The following is a 16284-nucleotide window of genomic DNA, read 5'->3' on the forward strand; positions in this document are numbered from 1 at the left end:
CAGCAGCCTATAAGTGAAGGGTAACAGTGAAACAGGAGAGAGTCTGATGTACGCCACCTCAGAAGCTGACTGTAGGTTTAAAAGGCTTCCAGAAGAGACTGAGATCTGTGGCGCCCACTCCTGTTTCTAAAAGGAGTGTACCCCATCTTGGGCTTCTGCAGTAGGATTCACATTATCCAGGTCTGGATGTTTGCAGGCATTCAGACAGATTCTGCCTCCGGATGCCTAGGCATAGCCATGGAGCACTAGCAGGCATGGCAGGACACCGATCCTTCTGAAGAAAAGGCTGGAGGCCAGGTAGGATACCCCACCATTCCCCAAAAGACATTGGACCTTCTGACAACAAAACTCAGTCTACACCTGTAAAGGGCAATCCATGGCCTCGGTGGGAGTCTGAGCTAGCTGGGATGAACTATGAGGTGTTGAGAGGGGAAAGAGGTGCCTACCCATCACCTACTCGTGTCCCCCACAAGGAGGGCAGGATCAAGGCCATTTGACTCAGACTCTGAACTTGCTCCTCAGTCTTAAACAGGCAGGTGAGGGTTCAGCTTGGAAGTATGAAATGTATAATTCTCTATTTCCTCATGTCCCCCATCCTGAGACAGTCCATTGATATGTAGTCTGAAGACCATTTCAGGTCACCCTCTGCAGGGACCACGTTCAGAGCAGTGTGTATGGGGCAGATGGCTTCCATGCCAGGGCAGAGAGAAGGCCCCAAGATGTTCTTGACCCTGTGCCCTGCATCCTCCGGGACACCTTGGACAGGACCCTGACTACCACTTTGAACGGAAAGGTGAAGAGAAGGTGAAGCCCTGCTGCCAAGACCTTCGGGGTGTTACCAGGGAGGGCGTGGAAGCTGCCAGGTGCCCTGAGGAGGCTGCCATGTCCTGCAGACCCGTGTACTGGGAAACCAGGGAAGGGAAATGGATTAAAACAAATGTGCCCCACCTCCTAAAATTCAGCAGGTTACACGACTTAACACTGCGATTTGCTCTTTGCTTTAAAGTTCACTTCATGATCTGCCTTTATTGATTCAGTCATGGAGTTTTCAAGGAGAAAGTCTTCCATCCCTCACCATCCCCTCGGCCCTCTCCTGGGGAGGTGACTCTAGCAAATGACTGCTGATCAGCTCTTGCGGATGTCTCTGTAAGGCTTGTAAATACACGCCATGAAGTTTTCCTCCGCTGGATGCAGTAAGTGTTTGGGAACCCAGCTCCACTGCATCCTGCACTCTGGATCATGGGCATCAGAGGAGCTGGCCCCTGCTTGGCTTCCTCACCTGTACGAGAGCTACGGTCCTTTACTTGCTTAAGAATTAAAGGACATTGAGAAGTTGTCAAAGGAACAAAACAGCAACAAAATTCCCACATCCATTGCTGTTTATAATCCCAGTTACATGCAATGCACTTGGCACAAGCATTACAGCTGGATTTTTGACAATCAGCGTTAGCAAAATCAGGCAGAAGAGCAGAGATTTGTAGCTGGTCTGATGTGTCTGTGCCAGTTGCTGCATCCTGCCAACCAGAGCTTGCTGGAGAGCATGTTGGGCTGCAGCTGCCTTTCACTCTAAAATAAGAGATTGATGAAATGGATCTCACTCTGCCAGCTTTTTCTGCCAGGAGCTTGACTGTGTGTCCGGTGCCTCCTCTGTTGATTGTGCTACTGCCAGCACCTTGGGATCGGGTGTTCTGGCAGCAGTCACCCACAACAGAGAGGGAGGGAAAGACATTCTCCTTCTGCCAGAGGCTATTTGGAGAACTGTGCGAGGGAGACTTTGCATGGGTTTTGCCAAATGACAGTGTTCTTGAGGATGAGTGCAAATGGCCTGCAGTCTTGCTTGGTTTCCCTCTCACAGCCCATCAAGTGGTTCACTTTGTATAGTCAGCGCCTAGGTTCAGTGCTGAGTGCTGAATCAAAAGGGAGAGCATTAGACAAGTGACTGAACACGTGCAGCCAGAAACGGCAGGAAGGCAGGAGAGCTGGGCAGAGCACTAATGGACCTGGAAAGCTCGCGTACCTTGATTTTGATGCGTGAGGTCAGTCCTTTCTCACCTCAAAGGGAAGGCTGTTCACTCTCTGAGAATCTCTGAAAATGGCTTTCACACCCTTCCAAAACAAAGGGGGTTTCTGCAGCACTGATGAGCGGAGAGTCAAGCTGCTTTTAGGAGGTGCCTGCTTCTTTGACCTGGCAGGGGAGGGACCTGGTGTGACATGTGATGGTCCAGGCATACAAGTCTGAGGTGTTGTTGAGAAGTGTGGTTGGAAGCTCCTCACAAAGCCTTCCCGTCCCATAGGAGGGCTGTCTTTTTGGACAAATACACCTCACGGATGTTATCTGCTGTTTTCAGTGATTGGCCTATAAACAAGAAGTGAAGGGAAACTGCAGTGATTGGCTAGCAGCCTGAACTCGAAGGCTTCTCCTTCTTGACTGGCATTAAAGGACTAGCATTGAAGGATTAGCAAGCAGTGATGGGAGTGTCTGGTAGGAATTTGCTGTAGCGCTTTGATTGGAGGGCACAAAGCTGGGGATAGATGTCTGATAGGAGTGCAGTCTCTTCCTGGATCTCCATATCGGTAATCCATTTACTCATCATCATGATCCTCCTCAAAGCCCTGGACTATTTTCAGTGGCTCTGTGTCGAGCTTTGCAGAAGTGGAGCCTGTTGAGAAGAAGGGAAAGAACTTCCCTTCCTGGCTGCTATCTCCACCAAGGCTGAAAGTGTACACAGCTGTCTTCTTGCTGACATTATAAAAGCACAGCTGCTTGGCTGTGGTGTCCAGGAAGATCCCAATCTTTTGTGGTTTCCCACTCACAGCCAAACGGGTCCAAGGCTCTGTGCGGGCCCAATACTCTCGCCCATCTGCTAACCCTATGACCCAGAAGCCATTCTTAGGAGACAGAGTCAGTGTCCCTTTGCGAGCCACAGGCTCCCGGGCAATGCCCACATCCCAGTTTCTTCTCTTTCCAACATCCACTTCCCAATAGTGTTTCCCAGATGTGTATCCTTCCTTGGCCAAAAGGAAAGTGTGGGAATCAAATCTCTTCTCTGTCCTGGGCACATGTCTGGCAGTGCCAGTGTCTGTCACTCTCTCCCCATCTGTAGACACCTCCAGCCTTGGATGAGCTGTGTCAGCATCCAGGCACACATCCACTGCAAAGACCAAGTCATTCCTTCAGTATCAAAAACCACGAGGGCTGCTTTTCTGAAACTTTCTACCCTGGCTCCCCATATTCCTGACCCCTTGCCATCCCTCCCCTTCCTCTTCCATCTTCCCTAGTTAGCCTCTGCTACAGGATACCTCCAACCATTGCCCTCCCAGATCTCGCATGTCCCTTGCTCTCCTCTATGTTGTGCTGAGAGAGCAGCCAGCGTGTGTCAAATGCACAGCAACTCAGAGACACTCTGTTGCAAATGCAAGTAGTGCCAAGAAGCAATGTAAGGGGATTACCACCCTTTTCCTTCACCACTGAGACTCTGCAGAGGTGAGCTGAGGAAAAGAACCATGTCTTGGCACATACAGCTTCTCTGGGCAAAAGCAGAAGCCCATCAGCTATTTGCATGAGTCTGGGGATAAATCAGGCTGGCCAAGACTGCATGGCCGAAGCAGGCCAGGTGGCTGGTGGGATACTTATTGAATCGGCCTTTGTAGGCAGCAGAGTCCCAGCTGCTGATCCCTGCCCATGCTCAGCCGGGTACTGGTCAGCAAGGCATGCTCAGGAACAGATGCAGTAGAAATGTTCCAGCTGACTCCCTGAAATGAGCCTCTCATTCTTCCTAAAACCTGCCCTTTTCTTCTGAGAAGAGCGAATGCCACTTGAAATGCCAGCTGCTGTAACGCAGGCTTGTGCAGGGTCTTGGGCAGCAGGGCAAGAAGGGAAAGGTTAAGAAACAATTCCTGCTGCAAAGACGGTGTCCTCTGAATTGTTCTCTGCGTAGGACAAATACACTTCCAAATATACGTCCAGGCCCGGAGAGCTGGGAGTCAGCCTCTTTGTTTCTCTCTTACCTTTGTGACGCTGTATTTTCAAAAACTCTGTAGGAAAATGAATAAGGGAGGCAGTAAGCGGATGTGAGAAGGAGGCCTTGTCTCCTTTGAGCTAACGTGTATTTCACGTGGCTGATCAGAAGAGCATGCTCTTCTGCAGAAACGTCTTGGTTCTACAGGTCAGAAAAGACACCAAAGGCCCCTGTCATCCTCCAGACGAGGGGGGATTCTTTGGGTCATTCGAGAGATTGCTTTTTGGAAAACCTTTCACACACACACACATGACCCCTGAAAAGGAGGAGGGGAGGGGACATGGGCCCTGGCGGGAGAGACAGCAGACAGTGAAAAAGGGAGAAACATATGTCCCTCCAGAGATATCCGCAGGCTGTCCAGGAAGGGAAAATCAGCGTGCTCTTCCAGACCAACCACCACGTTTCAGATCACAGTGCCACTTCCACATCTATGAGACTATGACACCAGTGTTAACCACTCACATCGGGTGACCATTTGACCTAATTCACTGCAGAGCTCTCTTCCCACTCCCTTTTTCCCCTTCTCACTCTGGCTTCCAGGGAAAGGAGCCTCTCACACGCCAGAGAGCACTCGCCTACCTGTGCTTTGAGTTGCCTCACCAAACAAAAGAGAAGTCTGGTTACATGCTGCCTGTGGATGGACAGCATGAAGCACTGAAGCAAAGACTGAGCTCATGGCTGTGTTCCTGGCTGCAAGGGCCAAGGCCTGGGCCCGTCAAGACCGAGCGCTCCCCATTCTCACCTTCCTCTCTAGCAACGAGGAGCCTCTCTCACATGTCAGAGAGCACTCGCCTAGCTGCCCTTGCAGTTGCATTGCAAAAGAAGGCAGGAAGGTGTTTACAAACTGCTGGTGGCTGGATTGCATGAAGCACTGGGGGACTGCTTTCCCTGTCCTGGGAAGCCTTTTGGCAGATGGTGTCCCACAGCCAAAGAAATGTCACTGCTGTGGAGACCCACCTGAGACAAACAGAGCTCACACGAGCTGACTTTGCTCACAGCAACAATACACCCCCAGCCTGCCTTTCATTCCCATGTTTACCCCTTTGATTCTCTTCTCCTGCCTTCCTTCAATCCATTCCCTCCTTTTAATCCCTCCCTTCCTTCCCTGCCTCCTTCCTCCTCTCCTTTCTTCTGCACTTCCCTCCTTTGGCCCTTCCTCCCTTTGACCATTCCCATCCCTTCCAGCCATCGGCCTTCCTTCCCTCCTGCTTTCACCACATCTCTCTGCCTTCTCTTCTACCCTTCTCCCTTCCTTCCCTTAGTTCAGTTCTTCCTTCTTTCCACCTCTGTCCCTTTCCCACGTGGACTTGTTCCTCAAGCAACCCTGACAGCCAGGCTCTAGCTGAGATGAAGACCTCTGCTGGGCAGGGGTCTCAGCAAGGGCAGTGGCTCCACTGATACTCATGACAATGGGCTCCTTGCCTGTCCCAAGAAGCCTGGGGTCTTTGGGCACCAGAGCTACAAAAGGGAGGGAAAAGGCACTTAGCAAAGACAGGGCACTGGGCTCACACCCCGCCGGGCCTCCACACCCAAGCATTTGGTTCTTTCTCCCTACCCTTTCTTGGAGTTCATGCTCCCCAGGAAGAAAAGGGCTCTGCGGGCGTGAGGATATGGAGTCATGGCCCTGTCAGGGAGCAGCTCTGCTCCGCAGGAGCTGAGGCAGCCATGTGCTCTCAGCACCCTGAGGGCAGTGGTATGCTGCATGAGCAAGAGCCTGCCTGATGGAGGGCTGCGAGGAAGTGACTCTGCCCTTTCTTGCAGGGCTGTGCTGGCCACCGCTGCCACGGAGTGCCTGGCTGTGGGCTGCCGAGTTCTCAAGAGCAGGGCAGGAACTGAGGAGGCTGGAGAGGAGAGCTCTCGGCACATGCAGGGCCAGGTATTCCTCGAAAGCCTTTCAGTTCTGCCCTCCAGCCCTCTCTGCCTCCCTCCCACATGCTCTTTTTCCGCACGCAACCCTGCAGGAAGACCTCCGCTGGGCAGCCTCCACACAGGCGGCAGCTCCACTAAGGCTCACGGCACCTCAGCACTTCACGGTTGCCCAAGAAGTAACAGAAGGGAAAGGGCACTTACTGTGCTCTTCCAGCAGGCGGTCTGTAAAAGGCAAAAGGAAGCAGAAAGGAGAGAGAGGTGTTGGTGTTGTGGAGAGAGAGAGCCTCCCGAGGAATGGCAGCTGTTCTGGCTTCCAGGCCCTGCTGCCTGCTCAGTCCAGCTTGCCAGGGCTGCCGTGGCAGCGGAGGGCAGCAGGGCAAGGGACACCTTTGGAGGCAAGCAGCAGGCTTCCTGCCTGGCCAGCCGGGCAAAGGGCTGCCTCCAGGCACACACTGCGCTCCCCATTCCCACCTTCCCCTCTGGCAGCAAGCAGCCTCCCTCACCCGCCACCACGCACGCACTCACCTAGCTGGCCTTGCAGTTGGCCTGCAAAGGAAAGCAAAGGCCCCATTACAAACTGCTGCTGGATGGATTGCAAAAGCACTGTGGGCAGGACCCTAGCAGACCACTGCTTCTGGGCAGAAGACGGTAGCCTGGGGCAAGTAGGCCCAGGCCGTGCTGATGTCCAGCCCTGCCCTGGAAAACCCACTCGGCACCTGGCGTCACACAGCTAAACTGAGGTCACTGCTGAGGAGAACCACCTGAGGCAGAGAGCTAACACAAGCTGAGTTCTGTTCACCCCAGAATTCATGCTCCCCCCACACCACCTTTCTCCCTTCTCTCACGCCCATCTTTACCCCTTCTGGCCTCTGCTCCACCCTTCCCCCAATCCATCCAAAGCCTTCTTGCAGGCCTTGCTTCCTTCATTTCACCCTTCCTTCCTGCCCTCCAGCCTTCCTTCTGAAATTCCTTCCTCATGCCCTTCTGCCCTCAAATGCTTCCACCATTCCCTTCTCTTCCAGTCACCGAAGAGGTCTTCCTGCCCTCCTTGTTGCCCTCCTTATTGATAAGCTGCATCCTCTCCTCACCTTTGTTCCTTCCCTCCCTCGCACCTCCTTTCGCTTCTGCCATCCGGCCCTCTCTGCCTCCTGCCCATGTGCTCTTTTTCCGCACACAAGCCTGCCGGGCAGGTTGCAACTGCAGACAAAGACCTCCACTGGGCAGCCTCTGCATGGGCAGCAGCTCCACTAATGCTCACAACTATGGGCTCCTTGCCTGCCGCAAGAAGCCCCGGGGCTTGGGACACCAGCAGCTGCCTCTCACCACGGCACCTCTCCAGAAGGGCCATGTCCCAGGCGGCACAGACCACTTACCCTTCTCCTCCTTCGCATGAGCTAGAAAAGCAAGGGAAGAGGCACTTAGCAAAGACAGGGCACTGCGCTCACACCCCACCACGGCTCCCCACCCAGGCACTTGGTGACTTCTCCCTTCCCTTGGGAGGAGCTCTCCTTCTGGGCTGGCTTCTGTGCCCTGGCCACTCCAGGACCAACCTCTCAACCCAGGGCGCAAGGAGAGCCTTTGACGTCATGACCTTTCTGCAGGACCTTCATTACCACAGCATCATGTGTGCCTGCAAAATGGGGTGAGGCCAGGAGGCTTTCCTGAGCTGCGCAGGTACCCCAAGGAGGTCTCAGCACTTCACGGTTGCCCAAGAAGTAGCAGAAGGGAAAGGGCCCTTACTGTGCTCTTCCAGCAGGCGGTCTGTAAAAGGCAAAAGGAAGCGGAAAGGAGAGAGAGGTGTTGGTGTTGTGGAGAGAGAGCCTTCCGAAGAATGGCAGCTGTTCTGGCTTCCAGGCCCTGCTGCCTGCTCAGTCCAGCTTGCCAGGGCTGCCGTGGCAGCAGAGGGTGGCAGGGCAAGGGACACCTTTGGAGGCAAGCAGCAGGCTTCCTGCCTGGCCAGCTGGGCAAAGGGCTGCCTCCAGGCACACACCGCAGTCCCCATTCCCACCTTCCCCTCTGGCAACAAGCAGCCTCCCTCACCCGCCACCACGCACGCACTCACCTAGCTGGCCTTGCAGTTGCTCTGCAAAGGAAAGCAAAGGCCCCATTACAAACTGCTGCTGGATGGATTGCAAAAGCACTGCGGGCAGGACCCTAGCAGACCACTGCTTCTGGGCAGAAGACGGTAGCCTGGGGCAAGTAGGCCCAGGCCGTGCTGATGTCCAGCCCTGCCCTGGAAAACCCACTCGGCACCTGGCGTCACACAGCTAAACTGAGGCCACCACTGTGGACACCCGCCTGAGCCAAAGAGACCTCACGCAAGCTGAATTTTGCTCACCCCAGAATTCATGCTCCCCCCACACCACCTTTCTCCCTTCTCTCACGCCCATCTTTACCCCTTCTGGCCTCTGCTCCACCCTTCCCCCAATCCATCCAAAGCCTTCTTGCAGGCCTTGCTTCCTTCATTTCACCCTTCCTTCCTGCCCTCCAGCCTTCCTTCTGAAATTCCTTCCTCATGCCCTTCTGCCCTCACACGCTTCCACCATTCCCTTCGCTTCCACTCAGCCAGATGGCTTCCTGCCCTCCTTCTTGCCCTCCTTATTGCTTCCTTCTCTCCTCACCTTTGTTCCTTCCTTCCCTCGCACCTCCTTTCGCTTCTGCCATCCGGCCCTCTCTGCCTCCTGCCCATGTGCTCTTTTTCCGCACACAAGCCTGCCGGGCAGGTTGCAACTGCAGACAAAGACCTCCACTGGGCAGCCTCTGCATGGGCAGCAGCTCCACTAATGCTCACAACTGTGGGCTCCTTGCCTGCCGCAAGAAGCCCCGGGGCTTGGGACACCAGCAGCTGCCTCTCGCCACGGCACCTCTCCAGAAGGGCCATGTCCCAGGCGGCACAGACCACTTACCCTTCTCCTCCTTCGCATGAGCTAGAAAAGCAAGGGAAGAGGCACTTAGCAAAGACAGGGCACTGCGCTCACACCCCACCACGGCTCCCCACCCAGGCACTTGGTGACTTCTCCTTTCCCCTCGTTGGAGCTCCCAGCCCGGGCCAGCTTCTGCGCCCCAGCCACTCCAGGACCAACCTCTCAACCCAGGGCACAAGGAGAGCCTTTGACGTCATGACCTTCCCTTTCTACAGGCCCTTGATTATCACAACGTCATGTGTGCCTGCAAAATGGGGTGAGGCCAGGAGGCTTTCCTGAGCTGCGCAGGTACCCCAAGGAGGTCTCAGCACTTCACGGTTGCCCAAGAAGTAGCAGAAGGGAAAGGGCGCTTACTGTGCTCTTCCAGCAGGCGGTCTGTAAAAGGCAAAGGGAAGCAGAAAGGAGAGGTGTTGGTGTTGTGGAGAGAGAGCCTCCCGAAGAATGGCAGCTCTTCTGGCTTCCAGGCCCTGCTGCCTGCTCAGTCCAGCTTGCCAGGGCTGCCGTGGCAGCGGAGGGTGGCAGGGCAAGGGACACCTTTGGAGGCAAGCAGCAGGCTTCCTGCCTCGCCGCCCAGGCAAAGGGCTGCCTCCAGGCACACACTGCGCTCCCCATTCCCACCTTCCCCTCTGGCAACAAGCAGCCTCCCTCACCCGCCACCACGCACGCACTCACCTAGCTGCCCTTGCAGTTGCTCTGCAAAGGAAAGCAAAGGCCCCATTACAAACTGCTGCTGGATGGATTGCAAATGTACTGGGGGCAGGACCCTAGCAGACCACTGCTTCTTGGCGGAAGATGGCAGCCTGGGGCAAGTAGGCCCAGGCCGTGCTGGTGTCCAGCCCTGCCCTGGGAAACCCCCTGGCACCTGGCGTCACATAAGTAAACTGAGGCCACCGCTGTGGACACCTGCCTGCGCTAAAGAGAGCTCACCCCAGCTGACCTTTCCTCACAGGAAAGCCAATTATCACATAGCCCTCACTTCCCACAGTCTCTCTACTCCATGTGTCCGCCCTCCATCTTCTCTTCCTTCCTTCCAACCTTCACCAACTTTCCTCTCTTTCCTCTCCTGCGTTTCTTCCTTCCGCACTTCCTCCCTCTTTCCCTCCCGCCCGTTAATCCTTTCCATTACCGGCTTCCTTCCATCCTGCCATTCCACACTTCCACAACCTTTCCCTTCCAGACCCTTCCACCTGAAGGGCTTCCCTCCCTCCTGCTTTCCTGCTGCCTGCTCACTGCAGCCCTCCAAAGCAGTGGTGGCCGCGGAGGGCAGCAGGGCAAGGGACACCTTTGGAGGCAAGCAGCAGGCTTCCTGCCTGGCCAGCCGGGCAAAGGGCTGCCTCCAGGCACACACTGCGCTCCCCATTCCCACCTTCCCCTCTGGCAGCAAGCAGCCTCCCTCACCCGCCACCACGCACTCACTCACCTAGCTGCCCTTGCAGTTGGCCTGCAAAGGAAAGCAAAGGCCCCATTACAAACTGCTGCTGGATGGATTGCAAAAGCACTGTGGGCAGGACCCTAGCAGACCACTGCTTCTGGGCAGAAGATGGCAGCCTGGGGCAAGTAGGCCCAGGCCGTGCTGATGTCCAGCCCTGCCCTGGAAAACCCACTCGGCACCTGGCGTCACACAGCTAAACTGAGGCCACTGCTGTGGACACCCGCCTGAGCCAAAGAGACCTCACGCAAGCTGAATTTTGCTCACCCCAGAATTCATGCTCCCCCCACACCACCTTTCTCCCTTCTCTCACGCCCATCTTTACCCCTTCTGGCCTCTGCTCTACCCTTCCCCCAATCCATCCAAAGCCTTCTTGCAGGCCTTGCTTCCTTCATTTCACCCTTCCTTCCTGCCCTCCAGCCTTCCTTCTGAAATTCCTTCCTCATGCCCTTCTGCCCTCACACGCTTCCACCATTCCCTTCGCTTCCACTCAGCCAGATGGCTTCCTGCCCTCCTTCTTGCCCTCCTTATTGCTTCCTTCTCTCCTCACCTTTGTTCCTTCCTTCCCTCGCACCTCCTTTCGCTTCTGCCATCCGGCCCTCTCTGCCTCCTGCCCACGTGCTCTTTTTCCGCACACAAGCCTGCCGGGCAGGTTGCAACTGCAGACAAAGACCTCCACTGGGCAGCCTCTGCATGGGCAGCAGCTCCACTAATGCTCACAACTGTGGGCTCCTTGCCTGCCGCAAGAAGCCCCGGGGCTTGGGACACCAGCAGCTGCCTCTCGCCACGGCACCTCTCCAGAAGGGCCATGTCCCAGGCGGCACAGACCACTTACCCTTCTCCTCCTTCGCATGAGCTAGAAAAGCAAGGGAAGAGGCACTTAGCAAAGACAGGGCACTGCGCTCACACCCCACCACGGCTCCCCACCCAGGCACTTGGTGACTTCTCCTTTCCCCTCGTTGGAGCTCCCAGCCCGGGCCAGCTTCTGCGCCCCAGCCTCTCCAGGACCAACCTCTCAACCCAGGGCGCAAGGAGAGCCTTTGACGTCATGACCTTCCCTTTCTACAGGCCCTTGATTATCACAACGTCATGTGTGCCTGCAAAATGGGGTGAGGCCAGGAGGCTTTCCTGAGCTGCGCAGGTACCCCAAGGAGGTCTCAGCACTTCACGGTTGCCCAAGAAGTAGCAGAAGGGAAAGGGCGCTTACTGTGCTCTTCCAGCAGGCGGTCTGTAAAAGGCAAAGGGAAGCAGAAAGGAGAGAGAGGTGTTGGTGTTGTGGAGAGAGAGCCTTCCGAAGAATGGCAGCTCTTCTGGCTTCCAGGCCCTGCTGCCTGCTCAGTCCAGCTTGCCAGGGCTGCCGTGGCAGCGGAGGGTGGCAGGGCAAGGGACACCTTTGGAGGCAAGCAGCAGGCTTCCTGCCTGGCATGCCTGGCCAAGGGCTGCCTCCAGGCACACACCGCGCTCCCCTTTCCCACCTTCCCCTCTGGCAACAAGCAGCCTCCCTCACCCGCCACCACGCACTCACTCACCTAGCTGGCCTTGCAGTTGGCCTGCAAAGGAAAGCAAAGGCCCCATTACAAACTGCTGCTGGATGGATTGCAAATGTACTGGGGGCAGGACCCTAGCAGACCACTGCTTCTGGGCAGAAGATGGCAGCCTGGGGCAAGTAGGCCCAGGCCGTGCTGGTGTCCAGCCCTGCCCTGGGAAACCCCTGGGCACCTGGCGTCACATAAGTAAACCGAGGCCACCGCTGTGGACACCTGCCTGCGCCAAAGAGAGCCCACCCCAGCTGACCTTTCCTCACAGGACAGGAAATTTTGACATAGCCCTCACTTCCCACAGTCTCTCTACTCCATGTGTCCGCCCTCCATCTTCTCTTCCTTCCTTCCAACCTTCATCAACTTTCCTCTCTTTCCTCTCCTGCGTTTCTTCCTTCCGCGCTTCCTCCCTCCTTCCCTCCCGCCCGTTAATCCTTTCCATTACCGGCTTCCTTCCATCCTGCCATTCCACACTTCCACAACCGTTCCCTTCCGGACCCTTCCACCTGAAGGGCTTCCCTCCCTCCTGCTTTCCTGCTGCCTGCTCACTGCAGCCCTCCAAAGCAGTGGTGGCAGCGGAGGGTGCCAAGGCAAGGGACACCTTTGGAGGCAAGCAGCAGGCTTCCTGCCTGGCCAGCCGGGCAAAGGGCTGCCTCCAGGCACACACCGCGCTCCCCATTCCCACCTTCCCCTCTGGCAACAAGCAGCCTCCCTCACCCGCCACCACGCACGCACTCACCTAGCTGGCCTTGCAGTTGGCCTGCAAAGGAAAGCAAAGGCCCCATTACAAACTGCTGCTGGATGGATTGCAAATGTACTGGGGGCAGGACCCTAGCAGACCACTGCTTCTGGGCAGAAGATGGCAGCCTGGGGCAAGTAGGCCCAGGCCGTGCTGGTGTCCAGCCCTGCCCTGGGAAACCCCTGGGCACCTGGCGTCACATAAGTAAACCGAGGCCACCGCTGTGGACACCTGCCTGCGCCAAAGAGAGCCCACCCCAGCTGACCTTTCCTCACAGGACAGGAAATTTTGACATAGCCCTCACTTCCCACAGTCTCTCTACTCCATGTGTCCGCCCTCCATCTTCTCTTCCTTCCTTCCAACCTTCATCAACTTTCCTCTCTTTCCTCTCCTGCGTTTCTTCCTTCCGCGCTTCCTCCCTCCTTCCCTCCCGCCCGTTAATCCTTTCCATTACCGGCTTCCTTCCATCCTGCCATTCCACACTTCCACAACCGTTCCCTTCCGGACCCTTCCACCTGAAGGGCTTCCCTCCCTCCTGCTTTCCTGCTGCCTGCTCACTGCAGCCCTCCAAAGCAGTGGTGGCAGCGGAGGGTGCCAAGGCAAGGGACACCTTTGGAGGCAAGCAGCAGGCTTCCTGCCTGGCCAGCCGGGCAAAGGGCTGCCTCCAGGCACACACCGCGCTCCCCATTCCCACCTTCCCCTCTGGCAACAAGCAGCCTCCCTCACCCGCCACCACGCACGCACTCACCTAGCTGGCCTTGCAGTTGGCCTGCAAAGGAAAGCAAAGGCCCCATTACAAACTGCTGCTGGATGGATTGCAAAAGCACTGCGGGCAGGACCCTAGCAGACCACTGCTTCTTGGCGGAAGACGGCAGCCTGGGGCAAGTAGGCCCAGGCCGTGCTGATGTCCAGCCCTGCCCTGGAAAACCCCCTGGGCACCTGGCGTCACATAAGTAAACTGAGGCCACCGCTGTGGACACCTGCCTGCGCCAAAGAGAGCTCACCCCAGCTGACCTTTCCTCACAGGAAAGCCAATTATCACATAGCCCTCACTTCCCAGTCTCTCTACTCCATGTGTCCGCCCTCCATCTTCTCTTCCTTCCTTCCAACCTTCACCAACTTTCCTCTCTTTCCTCTCCTGCGTTTCTTCCTTCCGCGCTTCCTCCCTCTTTCCCTCCCGCCCGTTAATCCTTTCCATTACCGGCTTCCTTCCATCCTGCCATTCCACACTTCCACAACCGTTCCCTTCCAGACCCTTCCACCTGAAGGGCTTCCCTCCCTCCTGCTTTCCTGCTGCCTGCTCACTGCAGCCCTCCAAAGCAGTGGTGGCCGCGGAGGGCAGCAGGGCAAGGGACACCTTTGGAGGCAAGCAGCAGGCTTCCTGCCTGGCCAGCCGGGCAAAGGGCTGCCTCCAGGCACACACTGCGCTCCCCATTCCCACCTTCCCCTCTGGCAGCAAGCAGCCTCCCTCACCCGCCACCACGCACTCACTCACCTAGCTGGCCTTGCAGTTGGCCTGCAAAGGAAAGCAAAGGCCCCATTACAAACTGCTGCTGGATGGATTGCAAAAGCACTGTGGGCAGGACCCTAGCAGACCACTGCTTCTGGGCAGAAGATGGCAGCCTGGAGCAAGTAGGCCCAGGCCGTGCTGATGTCCAGCCCTGCCCTGGAAAACCCACTCGGCACCTGGCGTCACACAGCTAAACTGAGGCCACCGCTGTGGACACCCACCTGAGCCAAAGAGACCTCACGCAAGCTGAATTTTGCTCACCCCAGAATTCATGCTCCCCCCACACCACCTTTCTCCCTTCTCTCACGCCCATCTTTACCCCTTCTGGCCTCTGCTCTACCCTTCCCCCAATCCATCCAAAGCCTTCTTGCAGGCCTTGCTTCCTTCATTTCACCCTTCCTTCCTGCCCTCCAGCCTTCCTTCTGAAATTCCTTCCTCATGCCCTTCTGCCCTCACACGCTTCCACCATTCCCTTCGCTTCCACTCAGCCAGATGGCTTCCTGCCCTCCTTCTTGCCCTCCTTATTGCTTCCTTCTCTCCTCACCTTTGTTCCTTCCTTCCCTCGCACCTCCTTTCACTTCTGCCATCCGGCCCTCTCTGCCTCCTGCCCACGTGCTCTTTTTCCGCACACAAGCCTGCCGGGCAGGTTGCAACTGCAGACAAAGACCTCCACTGGGCAGCCTCTGCATGGGCAGCAGCTCCACTAATGCTCACAACTGTGGGTTCCTTGCCTGCCGCAAGAAGCCCCGGGGCTTGGGACACCAGCAGCTGCCTCTCGCCACGGCACCTCTCCAGAAGGGCCATGTCCCAGGCGGCACAGACCACTTACCCTTCTCCTCCTTCGCATGAGCTAGAAAAGCAAGGGAAGAGGCACTTAGCAAAGACAGGGCACTGCGCTCACACCCCACCACGGCTCCCCACCCAGGCACTTGGTGACTTCTCCTTTCCCCTCGTTGGAGCTCCCAGCCCGGGCCAGCTTCTGCGCCCCAGCCACTCCAGGACCAACCTCTCAACCCAGGGCGCAAGGAGAGCCTTTGACGTCATGACCTTCCCTTTCTACAGGCCCTTGATTATCACAACGTCATGTGTGCCTGCAAAATGGGGTGAGGCCAGGAGGCTTTCCTGAGCTGCGCAGGTACCCCAAGGAGGTCTCAGCACTTCACGGTTGCCCAAGAAGTAGCAGAAGGGAAAGGGCGCTTACTGTGCTCTTCCAGCAGGCGGTCTGTAAAAGGCAAAGGGAAGCAGAAAGGAGAGAGAGGTGTTGGTGTTGTGGAGAGAGAGCCTTCCGAAGAATGGCAGCTCTTCTGGCTTCCAGGCCCTGCTGCCTGCTCAGTCCAGCTTGCCAGGGCTGCCGTGGCAGCGGAGGGTGGCAGGGCAAGGGACACCTTTGGAGGCAAGCAGCAGGCTTCCTGCCTGGCATGCCTGGCCAAGGGCTGCCTCCAGGCACACACCGCGCTCCCCTTTCCCACCTTCCCCTCTGGCAACAAGCAGCCTCCCTCACCCGCCACCACGCACTCACTCACCTAGCTGCCCTTGCAGTTGGCCTGCAAAGGAAAGCAAAGGCCCCATTACAAACTGCTGCTGGATGGATTGCAAATGTACTGGGGGCAGGACCCTAGCAGACCACTGCTTCTGGGCAGAAGATGGCAGCCTGGGGCAAGTAGGCCCAGGCCGTGCTGGTGTCCAGCCCTGCCCTGGGAAACCCCTGGGCACCTGGCGTCACATAAGTAAACCGAGGCCACCGCTGTGGACACCTGCCTGCGCCAAAGAGAGCCCACCCCAGCTGACCTTTCCTCACAGGACAGGCAATTATCACATAGCCCTCACTTCCCACAGTCTCTCTACTCCATGTGTCCGCCCTCCATCTTCTCTTCCTTCCTTCCAACCTTCACCAACTTTCCTCTCTTTCCTCTCCTGCGTTTCTTCCTTCCGCGCTTCCTCCTTCCTTCCCTCCCGCCCGTTAATCCTTTCCATTACCGGCTTCCTTCCATCCTGCCATTCCACACTTCCACAACCGTTCCCTTCCGGACCCTTCCACCTGAAGGGCTTCCCTCCCTCCTGCTTTCCTGCTGCCTGCTCACTGCAGCCCTCCAAAGCAGTGGTGGCAGCGGAGGGTGGCAAGGCAAGGGACACCTTTGGAGGCAAGCAGCAGGCTTCCTGCCTGGCCAGCCGGGCAAAGGGCTGCCTCCAGGCACACACCGCGCTCCCCATTCCCACCTTCCCCTCTGGCAACAAGCAGCCTCCCTCACCCGCCAC

The 16284-nt window shown here is 56.8% G+C and overlaps 1 protein-coding gene across 1 annotated transcript in view; it reads right to left on the minus strand.

Annotated features, from left to right (window-relative positions):
- Positions 1-994: 994 nt before the first annotated feature.
- LOC135324092 (butyrophilin subfamily 1 member A1-like) overlaps positions 995-16284 on the minus strand; it is a 48628-nt gene continuing 33338 nt past the window's right edge. Inside the window, exons 8-12 of the mRNA XM_064499546.1 lie at positions 11077-11097; positions 10233-10253; positions 6090-6110; positions 4009-4035; positions 995-3152 (exon numbers count right to left, since the gene is read on the minus strand). Of these exons, the coding sequence (XP_064355616.1) occupies positions 2584-3152; positions 4009-4035; positions 6090-6110; positions 10233-10253; positions 11077-11097 (659 nt within the window). The 3' untranslated portion in view covers positions 995-2583. The remainder of the gene's footprint in view (positions 3153-4008; positions 4036-6089; positions 6111-10232; positions 10254-11076; positions 11098-16284) is intronic.

Source organism: Dromaius novaehollandiae, chromosome 31, assembly GCF_036370855.1.
Source record: "Dromaius novaehollandiae isolate bDroNov1 chromosome 31, bDroNov1.hap1, whole genome shotgun sequence".
In the NCBI taxonomy this organism is placed as follows: Eukaryota; Metazoa; Chordata; class Aves; order Casuariiformes; family Dromaiidae; genus Dromaius; species Dromaius novaehollandiae.